Source organism: Motacilla alba, chromosome 1A (assembly GCF_015832195.1).
Source record: "Motacilla alba alba isolate MOTALB_02 chromosome 1A, Motacilla_alba_V1.0_pri, whole genome shotgun sequence".
In the NCBI taxonomy this organism is placed as follows: domain Eukaryota; kingdom Metazoa; phylum Chordata; class Aves; order Passeriformes; family Motacillidae; genus Motacilla; species Motacilla alba.
Genome location: NC_052031.1, coordinates 44,761,264 through 44,787,929, shown reverse-complemented (window position 1 = coordinate 44,787,929; position 26,666 = coordinate 44,761,264). Strand labels below are relative to the sequence as shown.

Here is a 26,666-nt window from a genome sequence, read left to right as displayed (position 1 = left end):
GCTGATTTAGTGGATTCTTAACTTGCTGTCAAAATCAAGTGCCTTCTGGACCAAGAATAGGGTTTTTTGGGTCATCACCCCCCTACCCTCTTAAAGATGCTCTTAATAATCCATAGTTTACTAAATATGCACTGCCTCAAAAGTTTCTGGGTTTTTTTTGAAAATATTAGATATGCATTCTAGCTCTAGGATACCTTTCCACACACACAAAAAATGGAAACATCTCATATAAGCCCCTAACTTTAGTAAAAGTGGCTAAACGTTAGTATAAGTGGCTATTTGACAAAAAGTGTTATTGACAACTGCTGTAGACAGCATACTAGATAGGACATTGTCCACATCTGAACCATCTGAAGAATTGCAGCTCTCAGTCCCACAAATGCATCACCGTTTCGACTGCCAAAATTAGAAAGCAAGAGATGTGCTTTCCATGACTTTTAAAATAGTTATTGAGTATGATTCAACTTTAAAAAGTTTCCCTATCCTAAAGCTGTGCCAGACAAATACAAAAAAGTGAAGTGCACCAGTATTGTCTTTACTTCCAGGGCTAGAGAGAGACATCCAGAATCACAGCTAATTTCACAGTTAATCCTGAAAACACCTCAGAATTTTTTATTCTTGTCCCTCTGATCTTGTAACTTATCTCTGGCAGTGCCTGGTACAGGATGCTCAAGGAGGAGCACAAGATTGTTTGCACAGCTGAGAATTTGTTCATCAGTGTTGCCCAGATTCATGGCCCAAGATGATGTGAAAACGGCTGTATCCAGCCTGACCAGAAGGTGCAGCTCTTGACACGCACCATAATGACACACAGACACAAGTGCACTGGTGGGAAGCACAGACACAGCACCTGTCAGCCTTAAACACTCAGCATTATCAGATCTGTTACCTTTATATACAAAAAATCTACAACCATTTTGCATCTTCAGTTTTAGTAGGGTAGCTGCTGGCAAGGAACTGTACAGTTTGGCAATGCAGTCTGTAAAGCGTGTTCTTTCTTCTAGTATGCCATGCTCCTTGTGCAGGAGGATCAATGTGCAACTTCCAAATTCATCCTTCTTGTGCTTATGAAGAACACGGTGTGTGTATCAGGCACTGGTGGACTGATGCCAGGAAGTAAGAACATGCTGGCATTTTGCATTTTAGGAGAAAAAAATCAATTAATCAAAATCAATTTCCAAACTCCACATACCTTGCAAATAAACTTCTCATCACAGAAAGGCTGTATTAGCATGAGAGAAGGGAATTTAAAAAATTAAACATCCGTTAGTTTAACGTGAAGAAAACACAGGATGTCCAACTCACCAGGGTCTTAGGAGAGAAGATTATTCCCCCTGCCCAAAACATCTGCTTGAACGTGATTTTTAGCTATGAACATGATCTCTCTGGCATGACTGGAAGGGGGAACTGCTTATCTATCCTTTACTCCAAGAGCATGAGGTATTGTCAACATTTCTGTGGAAATGACTGGATGGTCTACGTGAAGCCACAGAGGCAGAAGAGAGATTACTTCAGAATTTCAGGTAGATGGTGCCTGATGAGGCATAACAATTACAACACAGATTATTCTCTTTAATAAGCAGGTCACCACAGCTTTTTTTTCTCAAAAAGGTTGAAACAAGCTTTATTGTAACATACAAATCAGATTGTGTACAAGGCAAAACATACCCTTATAGAGATAGGCAGAGTGGGTCTCCACACACCATGTGTAGCCACTTGCACTACAGTAATCCTGAGACATGGACAAAAGCCCTAAAAATCTTTTTAATCACTCTTGTTATAGTCACCTCCATTTGGGAATTAAAAACATTATACAGTTCAGTGTCAGGAAAACAAATTACCTGTAAGCAAAATACCCAAAATAATGGTCTAACTCCCTGCTGTCATCCAGGTACATCAGCAAGAGTTCAGAACTTGAAGAAATCAAGAGATGGAAATATGCACAATTACTTCATTAACACTGAAAAGCATACATAGAAGGATGCTAAGATATTTTTGCTACCTTCAGCTACTACTGTCTTCATGAACTGTGCGGCCTATGTGTCAAGCTTACATATCCTACAAACTTAACAAAGAGTTCTCTACACTGTGTGTTAAGTTAGTAAAAAAACCCAACTTTCTTTGCTTCCTTTCAATATGAAGTTATATGTGATATAGAAATATTTTAAAAAGCTTTTAAAAGCAGTAGAACTACAGACATTTAAAGTCATTTCCCTAATATTAAAAGCTACTTGAACACTCTCATTTTGCTACAAGACTGTTTTTCATTAAATGACATCAAAAAAAAGGAAGTCTCTTTTTTAAAAAAAAAGTTAAAGGTAAGGAAATGTTATAGACATGTTTGGAGTTTTTTCTTTAGTTTTGCAACATATAAAAATAAGTTACACTATATATTATGGCTTTCATGTATTTATCTACTCATTTAGTAGCAGAGTGCCATCGTGGACTTAAACACTAGATGTCGTAAATAATTAACCTGCCATGTTCTTCAGACTTTGCTTGAGTTTTGAATTTGTGAAAAGAAACAATCAATTATTAGAGGGAAAATTAAGAAGCCTCCAGAAAAACTTAAATAGCAAGAAGCATCTGTAGAAGAAGTCTTTCAGAGAAATTTCTAACTCAATTTAAAATTTTCATTTAATTTTTAAAGCAATTTAAAATTGAAGTTTTAATTTAATCTTCTTGGCAAAATAAAGGCCAAGCCAAATATCCCATGGACTTCAATAGTCAGAACTTCCTACTGAGCTTCACTTCAGAAATGTTGACATACCAGTATGCTACTATTATGCTACTGAAGTAATGACTGCTCTTTAATAGTTGTTAATAATACAAGATAATATATTTGGTATGCAGCTATCTGAAAAAGGCCACAATAACGCTAAACCAATATGACTCAAAACTGTAACACAACTGCTCAATATCAAGTGTTGTTCACTACCAATGGAAGGGGAGGTTGGGCACAAAAGGTGCTTGAGTCAGACTGAAAGACTTCAATTACACATTGCTGTATTATTAATGGCTATCTTATTAATATACTTACATTTTGAAGACTAAAGTTGCATTCAAATCAGACAAGCTATGACAACATTCAAATACATGTAAATAAAAAGAATTATATATTCATAGCCAAAGTAGTAACAAAAAAATCTCATTGTGCAGTTGATGTAGCATTTGCAACAACAACAAACTTATAAATTCAGTAAGAAAGACTGTGGCACCGAATTTGGGAATATTTTCAAGCTCTAGTTTTACTCAGGACAGAAGAGTTGCCAGCTGAATAAACTTAACTGACTACTGTACTTTCCAGCTCTTTGTAAACAAGACTCCATGTTGTGCACAAAAGAGGAGCTTTCACTCCCCTTTTTCTTCAAGGAAAGTATGTGAAAAGGCAAGCTGTAGTGATTGTTTCTGACAGCAGTAGAATAAAGAAGCAGATAGAAAAGTAGGTATATATAAAAAAGTTCTTAGAGTAAAAGCATCTGGCCTGGTTTGATTTTGTTTACGAAAAGGCACTTTACGTATTGCTAACTCCAGTACCGTACTTGTCCTTGGAGTTTTTCTGTTAGAAGGCTGCGTTGCAAGGTGGCCAGCATGAGGGTGCAAATGTTCTTTATACAGTGCCTATCTGCTACAAACTTTTTAATTACACAAAGTATCTTACACTAGTTATTTAGGAGAATAGATTCATGTTCAAAATAACAGGTCTTCAAACAATACTTCAGTGATGACAGATGATCTGTCAGAGACAACACACCACCTGTAGTGAGTTCACGCTAATAAAATCAGCAATGCAAATCTTTCAGAAGTGAGTCCTCAGTCTTTTGTTTTCCTCTCGCAGTCTCTCAATTTCAGCTACTAAGCTTTCATTGACAGAGTATCTTTCAAGTAAAGCATGCATTTCATTCTACAGAAAAGAAAAAAGTCTCAATCAGTAGTAATAAAGTTAATAATTCCAGTTTTATCCTATTGGCTTTCACATTTCTTTTGAAAATGAAATAATGTAGATAATTCTGTTTTTAAAAACTTTTGATAAGAAAAGTAAGATTTTCCCTTTTAAGCTGACATACAGTATTTTGATCATTAATACATTAGTGAATATTTTATCAAAGGACATTTTGCAGTTCTTCAGGATGAGAATCTACTAATGCCAATTCTATTAAAATGCTCAGAACCCAGACAAGGTCTTTCTAATGCAGATCAAAAGAACAAAGATTTGTAAAAAGGTGAAGCTAAAGAATACAGAACAGCTCAGTATGCACAGTATCTATAAGTGAAGCTTTCTGTTTGAATTCCATCTACCTTCTCCTTACCCCAGCCTTTGGCCCTTTCCGAAGGACAGCTGAATTTGTTTATAACTCCTGAAATATGGAATTCATACCTACTCAACTCCTAGATTCCCTTAATTAACCAAAGAAAAAAACAATTTAACAGATTGCCATTCATACTTTCCTCCTCCTTCACATGAAATCCTTCCTTTCTTGGTCTTAACAAACAAAATAGATCTTCAGTTTTGAGAGAAGATGGCATGCCTTAATATTACCAAAATAGAAAATTGAATACATTTCCCATCATGGCCTTTGTACATACCAACTGCATATGGAATTGCTTGATCATCTCCACTTGCAAATTCACAATATCTCGATGGCATGCTTCTCTGGGGGAAGAGTTGCAAAAGGAAGATGCTCAGACTTACTTAGGAAGCAGTCTCTCTCATATCCTCAGCACCCAAAACTCCACAATTCCTCACCTCTACTCTCATCAAAACTCTAGAAACCCTTAGACCATGAAACAATCTTCTACAGCTTATTTTGGAATACTTTTGTTATGATATTGATTTTATAAGTACCATTTTTTTTCAGCACATAAGAAGATGCAGGACTTTTCAGTTTAGAAGCACAAATATATACATGGTGATAACAAGATTCTTTTCCACTTGCAAGCTATAAGCTCCTCTCATTTTTACCATTCAAAGCTAATTTTAAATCCCTTGATCATAAGCACCACAGAGAAAAATATTTATCTCTACTTGAAGATAGACCTTTTCAGTACATGACTTTGAACAGTCTTTTGTAAAAGGACCCAAAACATCAACTGCAGTAAGTAATACATTGTTCTCAACACCAAAGGTTAATCTACATAAAAAGCAGTGGCAATGTTCTCCGTGAAGTGGCCATGAATTCGTTAATTCATGGACAACCATTCCACACTACAAAAGCCAGGCTTGAAAACAGCCTCTGACCATGACATTAATACAACAGTTCCAGGAGCTGAGGAAGAACAAGGAGGAGAACAGCTCACAGAAAGGCAGGCAAGCTGACAAGTTCTTCCTGAGCAATGCAGCACAGTGCAGCTGTTTGGGACTAAGTACTGTGCCCTGGGTACCACTGGCCTGACAAAGTAAGGTGTTTCTTAAGTGGACACACACAGATCTTATTTCATTTTCCTTTCCTCAAACATATAGCAAACCCAAAGGCAATCTCCACTTTCTCTTTCCACAGATTTTCATGCTACAGAATTCCTACTGGAGGCAATCTTCTTTGAGTGTATCAAGTATAGATGCCAGCTAGCATCCTATAAATCCAAAGATGTAGGTTATCTCCCAAAGACAGGGAGATGAAGAAACAAACATCTTTTTGGAACCAAATGAATTATATATTATTCCTGGTCCTTTCCTGAAGGTTTGTGGGTTTTCCCCCTCTTGAATGAATTTCAGGCAAGGAAGATAAAAATCCTTTCCTCAGGTTCCAGCAGGTGAAAAGTAGTTACATCAATGGGAAGTTACAACAGTTCGCTTCCCTCTTACTGACCACTAGTACTAACAATAATAAGTTGTTTACTAAAGTTTACTACTAACTAGTAAAACCAAAGTACTAACAATCTTTCATAATCAGTTTAAATGTATCTGCAACTCAAAACTGGAAGAAGGGCCAGCAGAGCCTTCCAGCCTCTCCAGAAAGTATAGGTCAGAGGAGAAACACAATATTTAAGGCTCCATATCTGAGGTACTGGAAGTAAAAGACTGTCAAGCATAACTTCTAACTCTGGGGTGCCTGAACATGGATTTTAAAGAGAACACATCTGCAATACACAGACTGCATTTTAAGTTACATCAATTACATGTGTTCATCAGATATGTGTTCATTACCAAAAAATCCCAGGGGAGTTTTACAATACTACATTTATGTGAAGACATTAAATAACGTTTGATGTATTTTTTCTGTTGGCAGATGCAGAACAGCCATAGGACACAGACCTACTAAACTAGTTTTGCTTTGCTTTCTGTCATCAAGACAGCAGCAGTTCCCCTGCCCTGCAATTCTTCTCAATTATCTCCATTCAACCTGCTTAATCTTAAACCTGGGCTGGGAAGTGATGCCCTAGATAAGGTTCTCTTAACTTCTTCACCTTCTTCAAACTCCACTCTAAATAGAACCATGCTAATTTGACTTTTTTCAAGACAATTGTAATGTTGGTTAGATATCCACAAAGAAAGCTGACACCAACCATCACTTACAGTACAGATGTTATTTGAATGAAAGCTCCACCAGTAGAAATACACACACACAGTTTCACCTTACACATGCCAAGATAACAACAATCAAAGCCAACACAAGTCAACTGGCTATGTCAAACTCTCCTCACTGTCAACCTGAAATTTCTCCTGCTGGCATAGGGAGATGAGTAAGGAGGAAAATACATCAGTGCAAGGCTTCAGGAAAAGAGTAGAGACCTTGCTATGCAGACTAAATTTACCATATGAGAAATATTCACTCATTCTGAAAACATCAGCAAAGTCATACACCAACAGCCCTCACAGGCATCAGTCTAATTAGTCATCAGAGCTATTAAAAACTAAGTTTCATACCTAGTTTTTCAAAAATACAGCTATAAATGGTGTAATTTTCTAATCCAAAGAGAAATTTGTTTGAGCAAATGCTGAAACACCTCATTAAGAAAACGTGTCATTGAAAACAAAACACTCTGCAGGAACAGCAGTACCTGAAGTCATCCATTGTTTCTTGTATCATATTCTGAATGAAGTTTATTTGAATTGCTGTCAGAGGTGCATTCGGTCTGCTACTCCCAATGGTTTCTACTATTTTTTCTGACAACGAACTTGCAACTCCAGCAGTGACAGGTGATGTTATCTTTGAACCTTTACAATTGAAAATAAAATATGAGAACCCTCATGACAAATAAAAACCGCTCATATACCGCATTACGTTTTAAAAAATAATTATTTTTTAAATTAATTTTACCTCAAATATTGCTCAGTAAAAAAACAAATCAGATTTAGAATGAGTCTTTTCAGAGGCAACTGAAGACATTTTAGGAGGGCTGGCTTGATTTAAAGAACTGAGATCAAGTCCCTTTTATCAGATATCACATCAGTTTACAATCACCCACACCTAGGACTGGGCCAAAATTATCAACTTACTTGTTGAGGTAGTACCATTTACTGGTAGATCATATGCAGGACGGGCCTGAATATTCTTCATTAGTTTCTCATTTGCATCAGAAGTACATGATGGTGAAGAAGGTTCTATGCTTGGTAAGCTTGATTTTGAAACCTGTCAACAGATTTTTTTTTTTTATTTTAAAGATTAAATCTACTTGTTACAATTGTCTAATTGCACTTGAAGACTAAGTTTTCTGAAATGCTCCTTCAAACATTTTTGCTTTTAGGAATCTGCTCAGAAATACATGCTTTTCACTTCCTAGCAAGATATCTGAAAAATGGATTGCTAAAATATTCGAATTCCCTCAAGTGGACACAAAGAATCAAATTCAAAAGGCGGGGGCCTCTAATTTTCAGATCAAAAATGTTGTGACTAAGTTGTATCACTCCTAGCAAACTCAGACTTCTCAAGAGCAATACAAAAGTAGCTAAGCTCTGTGCAGAAGCATATCAAAGATATCTCAAGAAAAAGAGGGAGACAGAGAACAGGGAAAGAAGAGAGTGGAATTGACCTAACAAACAACAATCGATCATACTGGTGCAACCGTCTAGTGAGCCTTCTTGATTTTGTAGAAAAATCTAAATACTCCTCAGGCTACCTGTTTTGTTTCATGGGAACTTATGTAACCTGATCTTATTTAATATAAACATACGTTTATCTTCCATTGCTAAAGGCCAATTCACCTAAATCACACAAGGTTTTACAGATTTGTGTTAATAGTATGGGAACAGAGCTGAAAAATAAAATCAGATTGGGCATTATTCAGTATTCTTTTCTTCAAGCAGTACTATTCTGTCAAAATTCTAAAAAGACCACTCATAATAAGAATACCTGCTTCAAGATGTCTTTAGATTCTTGTTTCCCAAGACTTATTTTCTTAGAATCAGTCTCTGGAAGTTCCTCCTCTTCTTTAATTGGAGATCCCACAAGTGCATGTAATGGGCTAGACTGTGTTCCTTGTGCACTACTGCCCACTAGGTTTCTTTTTACTGGAAAGGCAATGGTAGGCTGCGGGAGAAAATCCAAACCCAATAGGTAGGACTGGAAATCCAAGCCTAAAATGAAAAGGGAAAGATGAAACACACACACTACATCTATCCCACAGTTAAAATGCCTGCACACTCATACAAAACTGACTGACAAAACAAATCACCAAAAAATGTACTCCACAAAAAACTACATCCTTCCATCCAACTTATGGTGCCCTTATCCTTATAAAAGTAATAAAACATGAAAAGCTTCTGCATATCACTATAAATTGTATAAACGAAGAAACCTAATCACTTTAGGACCATATTCTTGACTTCCTTATTACCATGTTGTGTCTCTCAATGTGTCAGACAATTCCCAGAAAAGTTGTTTGAGTGTCGGCTTTGGTCATTTGTGTTTTTTCCAATGGTACGACAAAATCAGCATGTGAGAACTAGCACAGACCTCCAAAGACCTACCACTGGCATATGCTTACCATTTCCTTGAGGATCTTCAGTCACTTTATTTGCAATAATATCTACAAAACAGCAGAACACAGACAAATGAAGTGTTTATTTGTATCACTGCATCAAGTTCATAATCAAAGACAAAATATCAAGTTCATAATCAAAGACAAAATATCAAGCAGGTAAGCAGTCAGTAAGTCACAAGTGACATTTTGTCACACTACATGCAGAGAAATGATGCTTTACAAATTCCAGTATTAGTAACTTACCATCTCTGACTGGAGAAAACACGTCTCCTAAACTACTTCGACCCAAATCCTCAAAATTACTTAATTCAGCACTTTTCCCATGATCTGCTTCTTTAGATGGAATGACATCCAAACTGGAACTATGGGGAAAAGCTTCAAAGGGCAATATCATTCTGTTAGTAATAGACCTTTTCCAAAAATAACATACATTATGGCTAAACAAACTCACACCAAGCATGATATGTGGGAAGTCCAGTAAGCACTTCAGAACCGTCTGCAGATGCTAGTTAGAGGGTCAATATTAACTTCCTCATTTGGGCTGTAACAAAGGTGACTACAACTAAAAGCTCAAGAGGAGGGTTGTAAAATTGGAGATGCCACCCACACTAAAAGAAATCTAAATGATGGGTGCAGCAATTTTATGGTGGATCAGATGAAGTGAAACTAGTGACTGCACCTTCTGCTAATAAGGTAACCACATTCAGATGTGATTTTAAAAAATTTAAATTTGTTCTGCAAGAAGAAAACTTTGCTGTACTAGGGTTATTAAGCATTCCAAGGGAAATTATATGAAACACCTTTTTAAAAGATCACCTAGTGTTAGTAGATTCTCTGCTTATTTCTAATATTAGAAAATCAAATTGAAGTTACAATTGCAGGCAAAAAAAAAAAAAACCAACCCTCAACCAAACTTGTTCCTGGACCTTTCTTTACTCTACCCTCAAGCCCCTTCCCTGACCCAATCCACGGGGGAAAAAGCTTCTTATATGCATGGCATCCGAGACAGTTGTCTGAAGAGTGGAAGCATATCTTAAGTCCAAAAAAATCCCAAGTAATTATTCGAACTACAGTTTTTAGAAAGGGAATTGAACTGCTCAGATAACCACCAGAATAACTTTCGTAATTACACAAAGTGTTCATTAAACCTATAAGTACTTCTCTAGGTGGGATTCCTTGTTGAAGTGATCGAAATATGACTGTGTGGGTGACTGCAATTAACCACGTCCAAGTATTTACATTAAATGGAACTTGAGTCATGTTTACGATTTCACATTTAAATGTATTAATAGATTACATTTTTCACTCCTTCAGATGTGTCAGTTGTGACACCAACATAGGATTGCACTTGCTAGTTAAGTAAATACTTGGTATACTGAGTCAAATCAGAAGTGCAGTATCAACCTGTGCATCGGAATTTAGAGGATCTATGTGGAAAAAGTGTAACGTAAAACTGGGCCAAAATATCTTGTGCACTTTTACCCGTTCCCAGAAATACTAATGTAGTAAGGTACTTAAAGCAGAAAACAGTTGGTAAATAGGAGTTTATGGGAAGCCAGCTCAAAGTACATCCAAGTTTCTCATCATATTCTGACTTCATTTATACTTTTGTACCTTAAAAATACCTGTGACAAAAAGTCTCAATTTTGCTTAAATATGTTATCAGATTGCTTTACTGAATGCCCCTTATTTCTCCAAAGTTAAATCCCATGAACAGGTTCTAGGAAAAATTCCAGAAACAAATGAAGTTTGTGCTATCTCATCCATTCCCATTTCTAACCTTAAAGACTATATCTTCTGCAGTCTTCTGAGGTTTTTACTTTTAATTGAACAGTCAGATTAAGGAAAATTCTTTTGCTTGGTAAGCCTTTACTTTCTTAAAACATTTATTTATTATGCCCAGTCCCCATTAAGGGGTAACACCCATTAATTACAGCCATCTTCATCTTCAAATAAAGACAATAAATTGTATGTTTTGACCAAAATAAAATTTTCCACACGATTCAGTAATGTTGATTAGCATCACTTCTTGCATACACAGGAAACATTCTATTTCACCTCATACTTCACTGCATACCCAAGGGAGGTCATTAATACACATCCCTATGGACTGCAGTGGCTTATTGCCTAATTACTGTTACTAAATGTATTTCTCCTTATTTTAAAAGGGAGGAGGAAAGTGCTGTTACATTAAAATGGATTGAGAATTTTTTCAAAGAATCAAACTAGCAGTGCTACTGATTTGATATTTTCAGAACTCTTGAATTAAGTAAAATTTTAAGAGTACATTTCACACCGTGGCAGTTTTGGAATGCTCAGAATTCTTACAAAGAACTTGTTAATTTCAGAGGCATACACAGCAAGTACAGTTATACAACTAATCATACTTGTAACTATATTTAACATCTTACCTACCATGTGATACTGGAATCATGCCTCTCACAAAAATACAGTTCAGTTGTCCCTTGGATTTTGGACTAGGTTGCTTTATCTCCCTGTGTTTTCCTAAGTTGGTGTGGTTTTTGTTTTTTTTTTTGAGAGGACTGCTACTCCTATTCATTACAAGAATTACAAATCTTTAGCTCTGCATTCCATGCAGACATTGCATCAGAAACTACATTATGTACATAAAGATAATCTGCAAGAAGTCAAAATGCAAGAGGTAGTCCCACAGTATCACTACAGTTTTAAGACTTCATGTGTCTTAAGCTTATAGTAGGACCCAATTTACCTCCTACAGTCTCACAGCATGTGTTACACAGTGGGGAGGGAAAAGAAGTATTTGTATGTGCAGGTACATACACACAGTACTTCCTAACAAATGCCCTTCCCTCAGTGAAATTTTTATACTGTAATGGTCAAAACACAAAACACTGCTTCCATCTTCCCCATTATGCCAACTATTGTAACAGCAGGAACACAGCATTACCTGTTTTCTCCTGAAAAATCTCTCCTCCCTTATTCTCATTTGTCAATGTAAGATGAGAGGAAACTGTTGCTGATGCTTGAGAAGCGATGTTTTTGATGCCAGTATTTTGAATCCCTCCAAGATTACTACCAGCTTTGACTTCTACTCTTTTGGACACAGGTTTATTTGAAGAACCTGTGATGTTAGACTGAAATAAAAATAGAATCAATTACAAGAAGTTCATATTCCTTCAGCCCAAAGTAAAAATACAAGACAATATACTTCCCTTTTTAAAAACAGTAAAAAAATCAGTTCAAGTTGCAAAGGTTGCCTAGGAGATACGCCTTTATAAATATAAAAAAAGGTATCTTCATGTAACCAAAGAGCAAGGGAAACATCCGTGAGGACCTCCACAAGGATAGCAACAATTTAACAGTGGAGTGACCCCCGCATGACTCACTTTTGATCCCAGGTTTAGACATAGCAGAAGAAAGAGATTACAGTATTAAGGACTCCAAATTTTACAGGAATAGTTAACCACTAGCAGCAAGTGTGCTAGAGGAGAAGGAAAGTCTCTGAGTAGTGAAGAATCCATTTCAACGGTCCTCTCAGTGTCCACTAAATGGAAGCACAGGGTTTCTCGATAAGTAGAGCCTAATTAAGTATTGGAAGAATCTCTTAAGTCTTCTCTATTATTTAATTAACTTCTTCACTGCTTATATGTGCTAGCAAAAGTACATATATAGGACTTACAAAATATCTTCAGATGAGCAGCCCTGTGTCTTCTCCTTAAGCAGAAGGGCCATTACAGACCTTTCTGCTACTGCCTACAAATAACCAGAGGTGCCATAAGCTGATCTGCAAAGGCACACCAGAAAACCCAGAAGACTGCAAGTTCCACTTATTTCTACACCGAGGCCAGGAGTGGGGGGAATTCCACATTAACAATGCCTAAAACAGTAGTTAAGACTAAACAGTTTATAATTCCTACATTTGTATGATCCCACTTTGTTGGCATCTGTAATGCCTAGAAAGTGAATGCTAAACGTTTTTCAGAACTTAAACATAAGCAAAACTAATGTTTTGCTTTCATTAATCTGCATACTGAACAATAAAAGTACCTTGGAAAAAGTGCTGCTGAACTGAAGACGTATGCATTTCACACAGCCTTTGTGAGCAGTAACTGCTTTCACTGGTGATGTCAGTTGTCTTAAGTCATACTGGCAGATCTTTCCCCGGGAACATCCTATAGCCAAAGTAGTACCATCAGGCATGAAGTCTACTGTGGTCAGAGGAAAATCAGCTACAATTGTTTTCAGTAACCTTCAAATATCAGAAATGACAAGATGAATCTTTTAGAATTCACAAGTTGGACTTTTCAACACAGAATATCTAAAATAAATATATATATATATAAGCTTTCATAATTTAGCTACAGGTCAGTAGTTCAACTTCTCCAGTACCAACTAAATTCAGTGAACTATTTTAAGAAACAGTGAACTATTTTAAGAAACAGTGGCTTACACTAAGCATTTGCGCTTAACAAGAAAAAAGCTGCATGTGCCCCTGAAGACTTCATGAGGACAGGATCACATTGCCTCCTTAATAGCAAACACCAACATTATTTACTTGTATCATCATCTGCAGCAGCAATCCCACTACATACATCCTCTCATCCTCTAGCTTCCCAAGCCTATCAACTCTACCCCTCCCACAGCTTTAGGAAAAACTTCAGGTCTTAGTTTGCATCCCTCTACTGCATCATTCCAAAATGCAAACAGACTCCTGCTGCTAGGAGGAGCTAGAGTAAAAGCACTACACACACTAAAACCAATGTCCCACAAAACCACTTGCCATCCCACTCTCTTACTTCGAAGTCCCATCACCTATTTCCCATCCTTCCTGCTTTTTCATCCAACATTCTCCCCTATCTCAGCAGTTCTGTGCACCACAGTTACATCTTTTATCTTAACTAGAAAAGCAGGCAAGCTAAGCTCAGGTGGCTGGCACAGGCTGTACTGCCCCTCACAGAAGTTAACTGCTCTCTATCAACAAGAAAAGCCCATACACAAGCACTGGAGAACATCACCCATAAACTGGACTTCAATTAGTTCCCACATGCCATAGGGGTTTTTCAGTTGTTTGTTTGTTAACTTAGAAAGCAAAACAGACTATGGGACAGGTTCTCCAGTAGCAATATGCCAACCACTTCAGCCATTCTGCATGGGGGCTGAATGAAATAATTCATGTCATAATTAGGCATGTTTTTCCAGTTTATAAAACCCAAATAAGGAATCTTCTAAAATCAAAAGGTCTTTCATATACTCACTTTTTACCTAAAGTGTCATAGAAAATAATTCTTTTATCCAAACCTACAGTTACAAACAGCAGCTCATTGACTGGAGAAAAGCAGATTTCTGAGGCTGGTGCCTTATGAGTATTTTCAAAATTATGATATGGGCTCTGGCTATTTACATCCCAGAGAGTTACATTTCCACTGTCAGAAACAGTGCCCAGCAAGGATTTCTTAAAGGATGAATATTTCAAGTGTCGAATAGGCTGTAAAACACACATAAAAATGTATTTTAATACCAATATTAAATATTATATTAAATTATTTTCTAAAGACACAAACAGATTAGGAATACAAACTTAAAATAGTCTACAAAGGCTTCCAACTCTGAAATATAAACAGTAAAACCAGAAAAAATAATTTTGCATTAAAATGCCATTTTTGCTACTGGGTGTGAGACTTTCTTTTTTTACTATTATGGGGTACCATATGAGCTGATCACCAAAATTAAGGAGAAGAAAAATGACACTTCCAGAAAAGTTTCTCTAATTTTCAGTAAAAATCATGCCTGCATACAAAAAATCCCCACAACACATCTAAAATTAAAAGAGTGAAAAGGAACATTAGTTCACCACCTAGTCTTCTGCCAAGAATGTTAAACTTAATTCCCCTTCACTGACTAGAGGTACTTGGATATCAGTCAATTTGATAAAACACACTGACTCCAGAGTTAAGCAAGTATGCAGGTCCTGCAGAACAGACTCTTCTGTGGACTAAGACCACAGAAGAGGATAACGTGTGGTTTATCACACCCAAAACCAGGAACTTAACTTGCCTTTCAGAAAAGATATTTTGTTTCCACCACATTGCTTCAGAGGATGTTTCAGAAGCTCACTGTTCTACTACTACAGTATTCAATTTCCTGATTAATTTTACTTATGACCCAGCTGCACCTATTTGCTCCTGGGACCATAATGCCCTTACACTTAAACAGTTTCCTAACTCCCCAGTGCTGCTATCCTGTTTTAAAGAACAGTAAGGTCACCCTGCTTCGGGCTCTATTCTGTGAATAAAAAAATGAGAGTCCCCCAGGACTATTTTTCAGTACCCTCACTCTATTTGCAAGTCCCCCAGTATGAATGTTTCTCGAATATGGACAACTAAAATCTCTTATGATCCTCAAAGTATTTTGCTCTTAGTTGAGTCTGTTTTAGTCATTATCATTTTATATTAAGAAATCCAACTCCTTTCCCTTAAGAATTTTGAAATCCTACTCTAATAAGAGCCTCAGTTGTCCCCTAAATCTGGTATCTTGATTTCTGCTCTATCACAGTTATTCCTGTGTCTATAGTTTCAATCATTTTTATACTGACACAATCCTCTCTTATGGGCAAATGCCTTCCCACTGGGATTCATCATAGCTCTACCTAGAGTCACAGAATTGTTAAGGCTGGAAAAGATCTTGAAGACCATCAAGTCCAAGTCTTACCCCAGCACTGCCATGTTCACCACTAAACCATGTCCCTAAATGCTATGTGTTTCTTGAATGCTTTCAGGGATGATGATTCCACACTTCTCTGGGCCGCCTGTTTCAATGCCTCACTCACTACCCTTTCAGAGAAGAATTTTGTCCTAATATCCAAACTAAACTTGAGGCCATTTTCTCTTCTCCTATTGCTTGTTACCTGTGTGAAGAGAGAAATCCCCACCTTGCCAGTACCTATTTTTCAGGTGGTTGTAGAGAGCAATAAGGTCCCCTCATGACTCCTTTTCTCCAGGCTGAACAACCCGAACCCCTTCAGCTGCTCCTCACAAGACCTGCGCTTCAGACCCTTCCCCCGTCTGACCTTACTTCTACTATCACAAGCACTACTGATAGTATTAAACAAGACAGATAATGAAAGAAAATATTCATTTGATTTATCAATATAATGAGTTTCTTACCTATCCTATCTAGTGTTTTCTCACAAAGCACTGAATCAAGTACTTTACTCAAGTCCAGTCCAATGAGTGCTGAAATATTTTATTTGCCTGAAAATACTCTCAAAAAGCTATTGTTTTATTCTGGCATAGACCACACCACAACATATTGTACTGGCCTTTATCCTATTTCTGTCTTTAACTTCCTTTTAATGGAGATATGTGTTGCTTCATATTCCTCCAGGATCATTTCCAGCACTTGCATTGTGTGTCTTGCTGGAAGCCAAACTGCTTCAACCTGCTTTAAAGAGGTGGCACCTTCAACTGCATATTCAAACAGGAATGACTTCAACTCTTCATCATTAATATGGCCCTCTACTGGCCACAATTTCATCATCATTTTTCTGTTTGTTTACATTGAAAAAAATACTGAGAGATTCACGAGTAACAGCTTTAATTACAAACAGGATCTACATGGGAAATATGCCTGACCCTCACAGTTCTCTCAATTCTTCACCTCCAAATACCTTCCTCCTTACTGCCCTGGCATCTGCTCATGTTTCATTTTCTCACTCCTGTCCTTCTGCCCGCCAAGATTACTCACTTTTAGCTCTTCTCAAACCTCCTTTGCTATCCTACCAAGCCAGCCATTTCCTTTTCTCCTTTATCCTTTTAATCTCAAAGGTCTGGGCAAGTTCTCAATTTTTTTTCACATGCCTACATTCCCCATATTTACTCCCCACTTTTACCTTTAAAAGCTGACAAACTTTTCACTATATGGAGTGGCCAGAATCCATCACACTCCTTTACAAATCAGCCAGCTGTTCAAACAGCCAAACTAAATCCCGTTGCTAGGAGAATTGCACCAAGCAGTGAAGACTTGAACAAACATTAAATTTTGAAACAAAGCTTAATTTATCCTCACAACAGCAAGCAGATAAGAATCTGGTAGTCTAAATGAATGCCAATAGCAAAGACAAATTATGGGATCTGCAAGCAGCTCTGCAAGAACTCAATTCTAATAAAACACAAAGGTGTACTAAATTAAAATCAATTAACAGACTATAGGCCAATGCTCCTATGAAAAGAATTTTGTTTAAAGTCAGAGAAAGCACAGCAACCTTGGGCTATTCTACTACTTGTAGAATCTACACAACATGAGAAATTAACTGGCACAGAAACTACATTCCAACATGCTGAATCAAAAACAGACAAGCTAAAATTTTTAAGGTTAGATTTCACATTCCTCAATTCTAAAAAAAGTCACTAGGGAGTGGTGACCCCTTTCTAAGCCAGAAAACTAGTACCAGGATCAAACAGTATAATACACTGTTTATCTATTCAAGTTTACTCTTAAGGAAGCTCGGTCCCTAAGCTATAAATCAAGTAAAGGCTTTTTAAATTTAACAGAATTACACAAGTCTTCAGATATTTTCTTCACTGTAGAATCAATTCTCCAATTAAAACCCAAAACAATAATAGAGCCATTTCTGCACATAAAATAAAGAACATTTTGAGAATCAAAGACAAGCTGGTAAACTGGGACATCCAACTAGCCAACTCATTACAAAAATCACAGCTCAATCCACTTTAAATGAAAGCTATAATCAAATAACTGCCCTCCCTAAGAAAATGTTGTAGATCCTTTAGAATGTGAACAGGCGCTCTTTGTTTGCAATTACTTTAACACATCAAATAGCTTTATCCATCCTAAAGGTCACTCAGCTTTGCAGCAGACTTCTTGATTTCATCTGACAAAATAGTTATTCATGACGTATCTCTTACTCCTAATCACTTTCTGGTGGAAAGAACTGGCTATATCAAACAGGTTCATCCTCACAAGAATTTCTTCATTTTCCAATTAACTAGCAGCATAGTCTGCACTCTGGATATTCACCTCAGCTCCATAAACCAGCCATGGACCTCCCTGCTCCAGCCTCACACACACACTCCTCATAAGATTGTAACAATCAAGTCAGAAAAACGACCTGACTATACAGATGGATTTTTAAGATCAAACCAAGTATGAAGTATGGTTTTGCTTCAATATAAGTATGAGATTGGTGATGGATCAAAGACACTGCAGCACCTAGGAGCAGAAATAGTTTAAACTTCATAGAGATTTTTCATCAGAAAGTATACCATAATTCCCGAGATGCTGTGAGATTGTAAGAGATTTTTCACCACGTTATACTGTTCATGCGAGACAGGAGAAGAATTTAATTTGACACTATCTGCAATTTAAGAATGAAAAAGCTGTTGCAGTAATAGAAAAGGAATAAGTCACAACTTCAGCATTCCCTGCAACATTAAAGGTCAGGTTTAGGACCAAAGCAATAGTTCTGCATCCCCTAGGCACCCCCTACCTCTGTAAAAATGATTCAGTAAAAAATGAAAAGTATGCCTAGAACTCAAATGCATGGCTATCCATAAGACAAGACAATTCTCACTAAGAGCATACATTGGAATTTCCACTGGGACAACATAGCTCATTTACTACTGCAACTGCTCTTGTATCAAGGGAATTCCCCTTGTGATACCCACTAATTCTTTTAATATCTTTTGAGTCTGCAAAGGATTTGCAGTGGCAAACCCAACCAAGGTCCTTAGGTAGTACATATCCTTTGTGTTTGCCTTGTGCACAATCTTCCTTCAAAGTAGTTCTCCCAAATACTAACTAAACACCTAAGTAGGTAAGATAAAACCTCATTATTTTTCTCTTTGAGCATCTGTGCAATTTTAATCTACAGATTAAATAAACTTATTTCCAAATACAGACTTGTATTCATCCCTTCTATACAGATAGCTTTCAATAAGTTAGAACACAGGCTGCATGGTCTTTGCCCTCTGCAATAATAAACACTGAGTGGTGAATTGAAATCCTGTTTTGGTTTGTAAAGCCAACTGTGCTTTAATCACTTCTAAGATATCTAAAAGTTTGTTCTTGAGGAGCCAGTGTCTATCAAGTAAAATTTGCTGTAACCCGTATAGAAAAAATGGCACTTGAGAAATTTGTATTTCAATGCTACCTAGTATTTAAGGCTACAATGCACACAGCAGCCTGCTTTCTCCTTTCCTTAAGGGCACTCTTAAAAATTAAAATGAAACAGAATACCAAAACTTAAAAGCTCTTTATACGTACTTTCAATTTCTAAAGACTGCAAATTAAGCTTAGTACTTGAAAGGAACTTAACATAGATAGCCTACCTGTCTGCTGCCATAACCAAAGGGACTACTTGATAAATTGGTGGTAACACTGTGTAGGATGATTTCACCACTCAAAGATCCAGAAACAACATAGCCATCATTCCAATTATATGCAACACTCGTGATTTCATCTTTATGCTCCTGTGGGAAAGGGAGGTTAGAGGGAGAGTGTTACTAATTTATATTTTTGAAAAAAAACTTCAGCTTATTTTTTCTGACTATCACATTTTGAAAGATTTAAGAGTTGTTATGGAATATCACAGGAAACAGTAGCAACACATACCAAAAATCACTCATAACCACTCTCTGATTGTTTGCGTTGGGTGGTTTTAATAAATTAGTAAAGATGAACACATAATTCTATACAATATTTTAATATGACAACCACAGAGATATTTACCACAGGTGTTATGAACACTATTTTAAAAGTGAAGTTTCCCAGAAACCAGTGATATTTGAATATACTTTATGATGTACTACTGACAACTTCCCCTTCTGTCACTTTTAGACCTAACACATATATTTACCATCCAGCTTTTCAGTACAGTCATTTGCAGTGATAATATTGTGTAATGAACGTATTATTTTTCCCCCTATATTCCTATATAGAAGACAATGGAGTACTTCTAACCCAAAAGTTAGGAGTAGATATTTAAAGTATTGTATTAGATACCTAGAGGTTTTGTTTCCAACTAACTCTGAAAGTCAAAAAAAAAAGGATAAATCAAAGCTGAAGTTTCGTAGTCTCTTAAAACAGTGGTGCTAAATAAGGACAAACCATCTACTGAAGGCATGTGGGAAAGATACTAAACCATCCTATGTTCTGTGCATCATAAAAAAGTTCTAGAGAATTCATACTGAATTCAGTTAGAAGACAACCATCTCCCAGTTTTGCACAACATTAGTTCTGCTACAGTATTCCACAAACACAGAAGTGTTTTCTCATTCAATGTACCAAACCAGCAATTACCTGGAATGCAGCTCCTGGAAAAAATCCCCATCAGACAACACCAACAATTTGCAAAAATAAGAAGTCTATTCTGGAAATTTAAACATGTATTATTATGTGTTTAAATTGTAATTTTAATTTCAGAATTGTACTCTGAAAACACCAAGTTACATATGCTTGTTAAATTTGCTATTTACAGCACATAAAGAACACAAACTTGAAGGAGACCCAGATGTGTGCTAGCTCCTGTCTGTGACCTGGATCCAGACAGACACCAGACTTAGAGAAAGTATATTTTTTACAGTTGGCAGCAAAACCTGGGAGTGGAAAGCTACAGCTCTTCCTCAGCCAAACTTACCTTTAGGCTGCGGTAAATCTTTCTGGACTTCAAATCCCAGATATTAACTGTGTTATCAAGGCCTCCACTGACAAGATATGAAGAACTAGCATTCAAGCTCACACATGTCTGTTTTGCCTAATGGAGAAAGAAGAAAATGTATGCTAAAGATAATTAAGGGATTTATTCAAATCTACTTCAAAGCATATTGATGTGTGCTTCCATTTTCATCAGTACACATAGCCCCACTGACAGACAGACCTATTCATACTCTACAGCCATCTCCTATCAAAAGGCATTTAAAATCAAGTCCAGTTTGGACATATATTTAATATACTTTAACATGTAAGAATATTAATTAATAAACCTTTAAATACTTGCATTTCCCTATTCCCATTTTAATTTTTTTGGCACCTTTTCCTCCAATATGCATTTTTCCTGTAAATTATAGCTCCGTAAAGAGTAAACATAGTACTTTATTCAGGTACTCTTCTTTTTCAAAGAAATCCTAAGATAAAGAAAAAAACTCTTAGAAGAAAATCAAGAAGGTGTCTAAGTTACACACTTCACATTCCCTAAACATTACAGGGAATATTATAGCAGCAAACCTCATAATTCAGTTAAGTGGTTCTTTTTAATATAATCACTGAAGTACCAGTTTTTGAAAAAAAAAGGTCAATCTTAATGATAGGCCTACATTGAGGACAAATTATTATTCAGTTTCATCATGTTGAAAATTCACTTTTAAGTTTTCAAGATTTGAGTAAAGAAAAAACAAGTCCATCTAATTATTGACATGATAAAATTGCAAAGGATTGCATTAGTTATAGATCAAATTTAGTGAAATCTTCAGGACAAACACTTCACTTTTGAAAGGGTTTGCTTCATCACCCTATAAGCAAGGTTTGAACAGCTTTTCAGAAAATTTCCAGTCCAAATTAGCATTACAACAGCTATCCAAGGAGAATAATTAGAATGGTTTAGAACACTAACAAGCTATTTAAGTGACCATATGAAGAGACTCTTCTAAAACTAGGTCCAGCTTTTTGAAGTGCCACAATTCCTTTTAACTAGAAGATAAAAAAGCCTTGAATACAATACAAATTCTCTTGTTTCTTGTAATACAAGCTGGCACATGTATGCTCCAAGAACAACCCCTCCATAGACTCTTATGTTTTCCAGTGTACAAGTCATACACATGCTCAAGCTGGAAAATGAAGTTCAAACTTGAGCTATTCCACCTCCTACACATTGGATCACATTTGAACCATTGACTGCCTCAAGTCATCACATTTGCATAACTGCATCTGTATCTTCTTACTGACAGAGCTATTTTAAAAGCACTATTGCCTCCACTCTTTATATGTGTTTAACAATACACAGGGAAATGTTTTTACGTATGTGTCATAATTCTAACAATACCAAAATTACATTGATCCCAATATGCAGAACAGATGTGAAACAGGATACCAGGTGAAATGGGGAAAAAGTGAGGGAAAAGCATTACTCATACTTACTCCTTCAGCTATTTCAAAGAGTGGGACAGGTTTGCTTTTACAGCTTGAAACAATTATTTTATCACCAGCAGCAGAAGCACTAGCCAGGTATCTATCTTCGTCACAAGTTAAGGAATATAATTGTAGGATACTGGTGATTAATAAAAGCAACAGGAAGTTTCCCTTATTGAACAGAAGACAGATTGGCTCAACAGTCTAAAGCACTAGACCTTGAAGAAACCTAGAAACAGAAACATAAGGCTATTTTCCAAGCTTTCATTAAGAAGCTCTTGAATTAACTACAGCCCTTACTTGCCAATACAAGACAGACAGCAATTTCTTTGATAGAAAAGACGAGAAATATCTGCCAGGTATTATTTAAGAGCTCTTTACCACTAAGGCAGCTTATCCAGTCGACAATTCTGTTTCCCCACACCCCCAAGTAAGAGCCCCATTTATCACCAGTTCAAAGGAATGTCTGTGGCTGTTAGCAGACTATGGATTTAAAGAATGGTCCTGGTCATGACAAATGTTAGATTACTTCACTATACAGCTTCTAGAGTACAAAGAGCAGTTGCCAGTTTCTCCCACTCTGAACCAAGAAAAGAAGAACAAAAGCCCAAAAAGAACCTTTTATGAAACCAAGTACCCAAAGTAATCAGAACATTTATAGAATTACAGAGCAGGGAAACTGCATCTGCACCGCCACCAAACAAACTGAGTAATCACTCAATCTTCTGGCCAATGCCCATTGTGATTCTGTATTTGGTTATTAAAGAATAACACAGATTAATTGGCTGGATTTAACACAACAGAACCAGCAGGCAGAGTAGTGCTAGTTATTGCTTTCATTATTTTAAGGCACTTTTTTATAATTTTACAGAACTATGAGTAACTAGAACTAATGCTTTATCCTTAACAAGCTGACAAATCTATAAAGTACTTCCTTGTTTCAGTCTTCATTGTTTCTAGTGTGTATGCATACACATGAAAATATTCTATCTGTGTTTCAAATCCTCTGCAAGCTCCATAACCAAAACATTTATTTGTGTTCCAATTGGTGTAATTTCTTCTCATACATTAACTTAGAGGACAGACATTCAGAACTTGCAGGACTCATAAGCTGTGTGCCAGCATCCTGTCCTCCTATGTCAAGATGAGGCACCACCACCTTCTCCTGTGACAGCCCAGTGAAATTTCTCATATCTTCCTCTAACACTTGGCCCCTCACATCATTATCCAAGACCTCCTTGGCTTCCAAGTCAAGGGTTAAAGAGCTAAAAGGGTCAGATCCATTTTGATGACAAACCACCACCGTCCTGTGAACGTTATCCTACACAACATGTTTGTGCTCCCTCTCCAAATGCTACAAGCAATGGAGAGAAAACCAGTGCTTACAGGTAAGTGAACACTATCAAAGACTATCAGAATCAACAAGAAGCTGTCCTACGAAAAAAAAAACCTTACAATTGATTACAATTTTCCTCACTACACTAAGTACAGAATTTTACCACAGCAGCAGTTGCTTTGCTCAAGCTTGTCAGTAATTAAGGACCGTCTTGAAAGCAAGTATCATAATCAAATACTGAAGAAACAAATGAGTAAGCTTTACAGTTGGCAGGCAACTCAGGCATATTACAGCCATTACAAAAGTGCTGGCTCCCGAGATGAGAAACTTCTTCGGAAGTATTTACCATCATGAATGCATTCTGTAAATCCCTTCAGCACGGGGAACCACAAACTTTGGTCAAAATATATACCAACATTTTTATGCGAGACTTCAAAACGTGTCAGGCCTGTGTTTTACAAACACTTCAGTAAAAAAAAAGGAAAGGAAAAAGACACTGGAATTTTGCAGAACACACACAGAAATATGACTGAAACTGCAAAGGATACTATTGCTGGCCCAGCACAGTGAACTGACTGGATGTGAGGGTGTATGTGGGTTGAACTGCTCCACCACGGTGAAAGATGAGGAATCCCATATTTTAATGTCATCTCCTGATGATGCAAAACGTATGCTTTCTTGCATGGCTGCACCTGTTCTGGCAAAAATAAATGAGCAAGTGAAAATATATGAAATAAAAAAATAAAACAGGCAACCTAACAATTCAAAATTACAATTTTAAATGGTACAGCTGACTTTTTTTGATAACTACAACATTTACTTGGTTAAACAGTTAGTACCGTTCAGCTGCATATAGGAGTGAGAGCAGCAGACACTCCAAGCTTCTGCTGCTTGAACTCTGGCAGGAAATGCATGGTTTCTTTTTCACAAAGCCAGCCCCTCTATGGCACCAAGCGACTCAAAGGAAGCCTTTATCTCCACAGTTCACAGCTGCCTACCAGGAAGCCCTGAGGATCTGAAGGACCCACTTCCCACCAGCAGATGGGGATATACAAACCAGAATCAAACTGTTGCAGGGCAAGGCTGGCAGTACGGACCTATAGGACTCACTTCAGCCTTCATCTCACCACTCCAAAGAAGACATCCGAGAATCCTTTAAACATAACCTTTGACACTAGAATACGAGCGACAGTGAGTCACCTTCCATCGCACCTCACAAGAGAGTACGAAGCAAAAAGGCCAAGAAAAATGTACTGCTACTTATTTTGAGTGACACCTTTTAAGACTTAAGGTTAACCGATGCCTGGTTTGAAACGCTGATTCACAGCTTTTTGTTCCTGGTAATTTTAAACTAACAACAGACAAAGACTGTAAACGTGAGCCTGGCTTCAGCTGAGAACACAACCAGCCCTTAGCCACAGTTTGCGGGACATTTCCATACAGCTTTAGGCCATTCATTCTTACTGCCGGGACTGTCAACACTCACAAAACTACACAAGAAATTCAGGGTCCACGGGCAGCAGCCCGCGGAGCCGCTCCTCACACAGACCTTGTCTCCCGCCCGGCAATTCAGCCCTGGAGGCCGCGGGAGGAGCCGCCCAGCGCACCCGCCCCTCGGCAGCGGCATCGCCACCGCCCGGCCCCGGCCCCGGCCCCGCTCCCGCGCTCTCCCCGCGGCGCTGCGCACCTGGCCAAGCGGGCACCGGGCCGAGCCCCCGCTGCTCGCCCCTAGGCCCGGCCGAGCGCCGCCTGAGGGACCGGCCCAGCCCGGCCCCGGCTCCGCCCGCACCACCCCGGCCCGGCCCGCGCGCGGCCCGACTTGCCGCGCCGCGCCCGAGTTCACCCGCCCCGTCCCGGCAGCCCCCGCGCGCCTCCCCGCGCTACGGCGGCCCGCAGGGGCCCGGGGCCGCTCCCGCGCCGGGCAGGGATCGGTGACCGGGGCCTGCCCGGGGCCGCCGCTGCGGGACGGGCCCCCAGCCCGCACGGCACCGAGCCGCGCCCTGGCACCTGCTGGAGGGAGGGGGCGCTGGCCACGCAGTAAACACGCCGAGACTGGGTTTGAGGGGCACCACGTCTGCCGCCTTACGAGCTGGAAACTCAGATTCCAATGCTGAGCGAAAGGCATCCAGCACTGCCGGCGTCTGTGTGTCCGTACCTCCGGGACACGGGGACGTCATGGCGACAGAGCGAAATAAATGATAGTAGTTAATACATTACTAATAGTGACCCCAAGTAGTGGAGAATTGCGGCATCTGTTTCCTGACCTGCAATAGAACCGTTACCCTGGTCATGCTGAATTTTACAGAAAGGGACTTTGGTTATTTTCATCCGGTAAAATAAAAAGTAGCAGTTCCTTTAAGGTGATACGTGTTTGCGCTCCTGCTTTCTACCCCTAAACGCAAAATTATATACTAAATTTAAAGGTAATTTAGACATGGAACCTGTAGCAAAACTTTCTGTAGAGATCTCCCTTTGAGTGAGTCTTTACCCTGTGTCTCCTCAGAACCGGTCTAGCTGAAATGCCTGATTTACTTTCCTTTTCTGAGGGAGTCTTGATTTTCCAAGTTCATTTAGTATCTAGTTTGTAGAAGTGAACCCAGAATCAGGAGGAAAGAAATCATGCCACTGTTACACAGAATGCCATTATTTCCCTACAGCGATGAAGATCATGTCTTTATTGCATCTATTAATCCTCATTAAGCAATCATTAGTCATAATTTATATCTTCAGCCACCTGCCTTCGCAGCTGAGTGCTGAAGGATCCACAGCATTCCTGCAAGCCTTCTACCCTCACTCCACTTCATAGTCCTAATTTTCTGCTAAACCTGTCATGTTTCACTTCTGAGGCCAGCACTTGTTATTCCATCCTAGCTTCAGTACAGAGAGAATCTAAAGCCTTTTCTTTACCACAGCCATATCCTCTGGCTTTGTTTTCTTATCTCCTCACTGTGGAGCACAACTGTTTTTACAGACAGATAGGTGAGCTCCTGCCTGACTAGCCCTAAAGCCTTGAACAATTAAAAATTCGGGGGATTTTAAATAAACATGATCAGCATGTTTTGCTTCATTCTGTAACAGCCCCTCAGATAAATCAGTCTTTCCTGCTGGTAGGACCTTTGCTGGCATTTTTTATGCCAGCACCTGTGCTGTGCTTGTTCTTGGTATTTGTAAGGAACCATTGGGACATGTTGTTTGGGGAAAGAACTGCAGCTTTAAGCCCAATCCTTAAAGCCAAAGTGGTGGTGTTGCTGAAATGCCCTGTGCAAGGCAGGGCATTCCCAGCAAT

The 26,666-nt window shown here is 38.2% G+C and overlaps 1 protein-coding gene across 5 annotated transcripts; it reads right to left on the bottom strand.

Annotated features, from left to right (window-relative positions):
* Positions 1-1,594: 1,594 nt before the first annotated feature.
* On the bottom strand, positions 1,595-25,719 carry NEDD1 (NEDD1 gamma-tubulin ring complex targeting factor). 5 transcript variants are annotated; one of them, XM_038154458.1, is made up of 15 exons: positions 25,388-25,719; positions 23,929-24,077; positions 22,054-22,148; positions 20,558-20,674; positions 19,251-19,391; positions 14,160-14,389; positions 12,952-13,153; positions 11,852-12,038; positions 9,166-9,297; positions 8,926-8,967; positions 8,292-8,515; positions 7,439-7,571; positions 7,000-7,156; positions 4,588-4,654; positions 1,595-3,904 (listed from the first exon to the last, which is right to left on the bottom strand). In XM_038154458.1, the coding sequence occupies exons 1-15, from the start codon at positions 25,555-25,557 to the stop codon at positions 3,800-3,802; spliced, it is 2,151 nt and encodes a 716-aa protein (XP_038010386.1). In that variant the 5' UTR covers positions 25,558-25,719; the 3' UTR covers positions 1,595-3,799. The 5 variants fall into 5 exon arrangements, with proteins under 5 accessions (XP_038010386.1, XP_038010387.1, XP_038010390.1 ...); XM_038154459.1 differs by having other exon boundaries at positions 3,800-3,904; positions 23,929-24,072; positions 25,388-25,526; XM_038154462.1 differs by lacking the exon at positions 25,388-25,719 and adding an exon at positions 25,068-25,230 and having other exon boundaries at positions 3,800-3,904; positions 23,929-24,072.
* Positions 25,720-26,666: the final 947 nt, after the last annotated feature.

Bases quoted from the DNA above. Each gene is read 5' to 3' on its own strand.
- NEDD1 (XM_038154458.1), bottom strand. From the start codon at position 25,557: ATGACGTCCCCGTGTCCCGGAGGTACGGACACACAGACGCCGGCAGTG. The intron at 19,392-20,557 runs GTAAGTTTGGCT...CCTTTCCCACAG, and splicing joins AGATTTACCGCAGCCTAAAG to GAGCATAAAGATGAAATCAC. The intron at 9,298-11,851 runs GTAATGCTGTGT...TGCCCTTTGAAG, and splicing joins GATTTTTCAGGAGAAAACAG to CTTTTCCCCATAGTTCCAGT.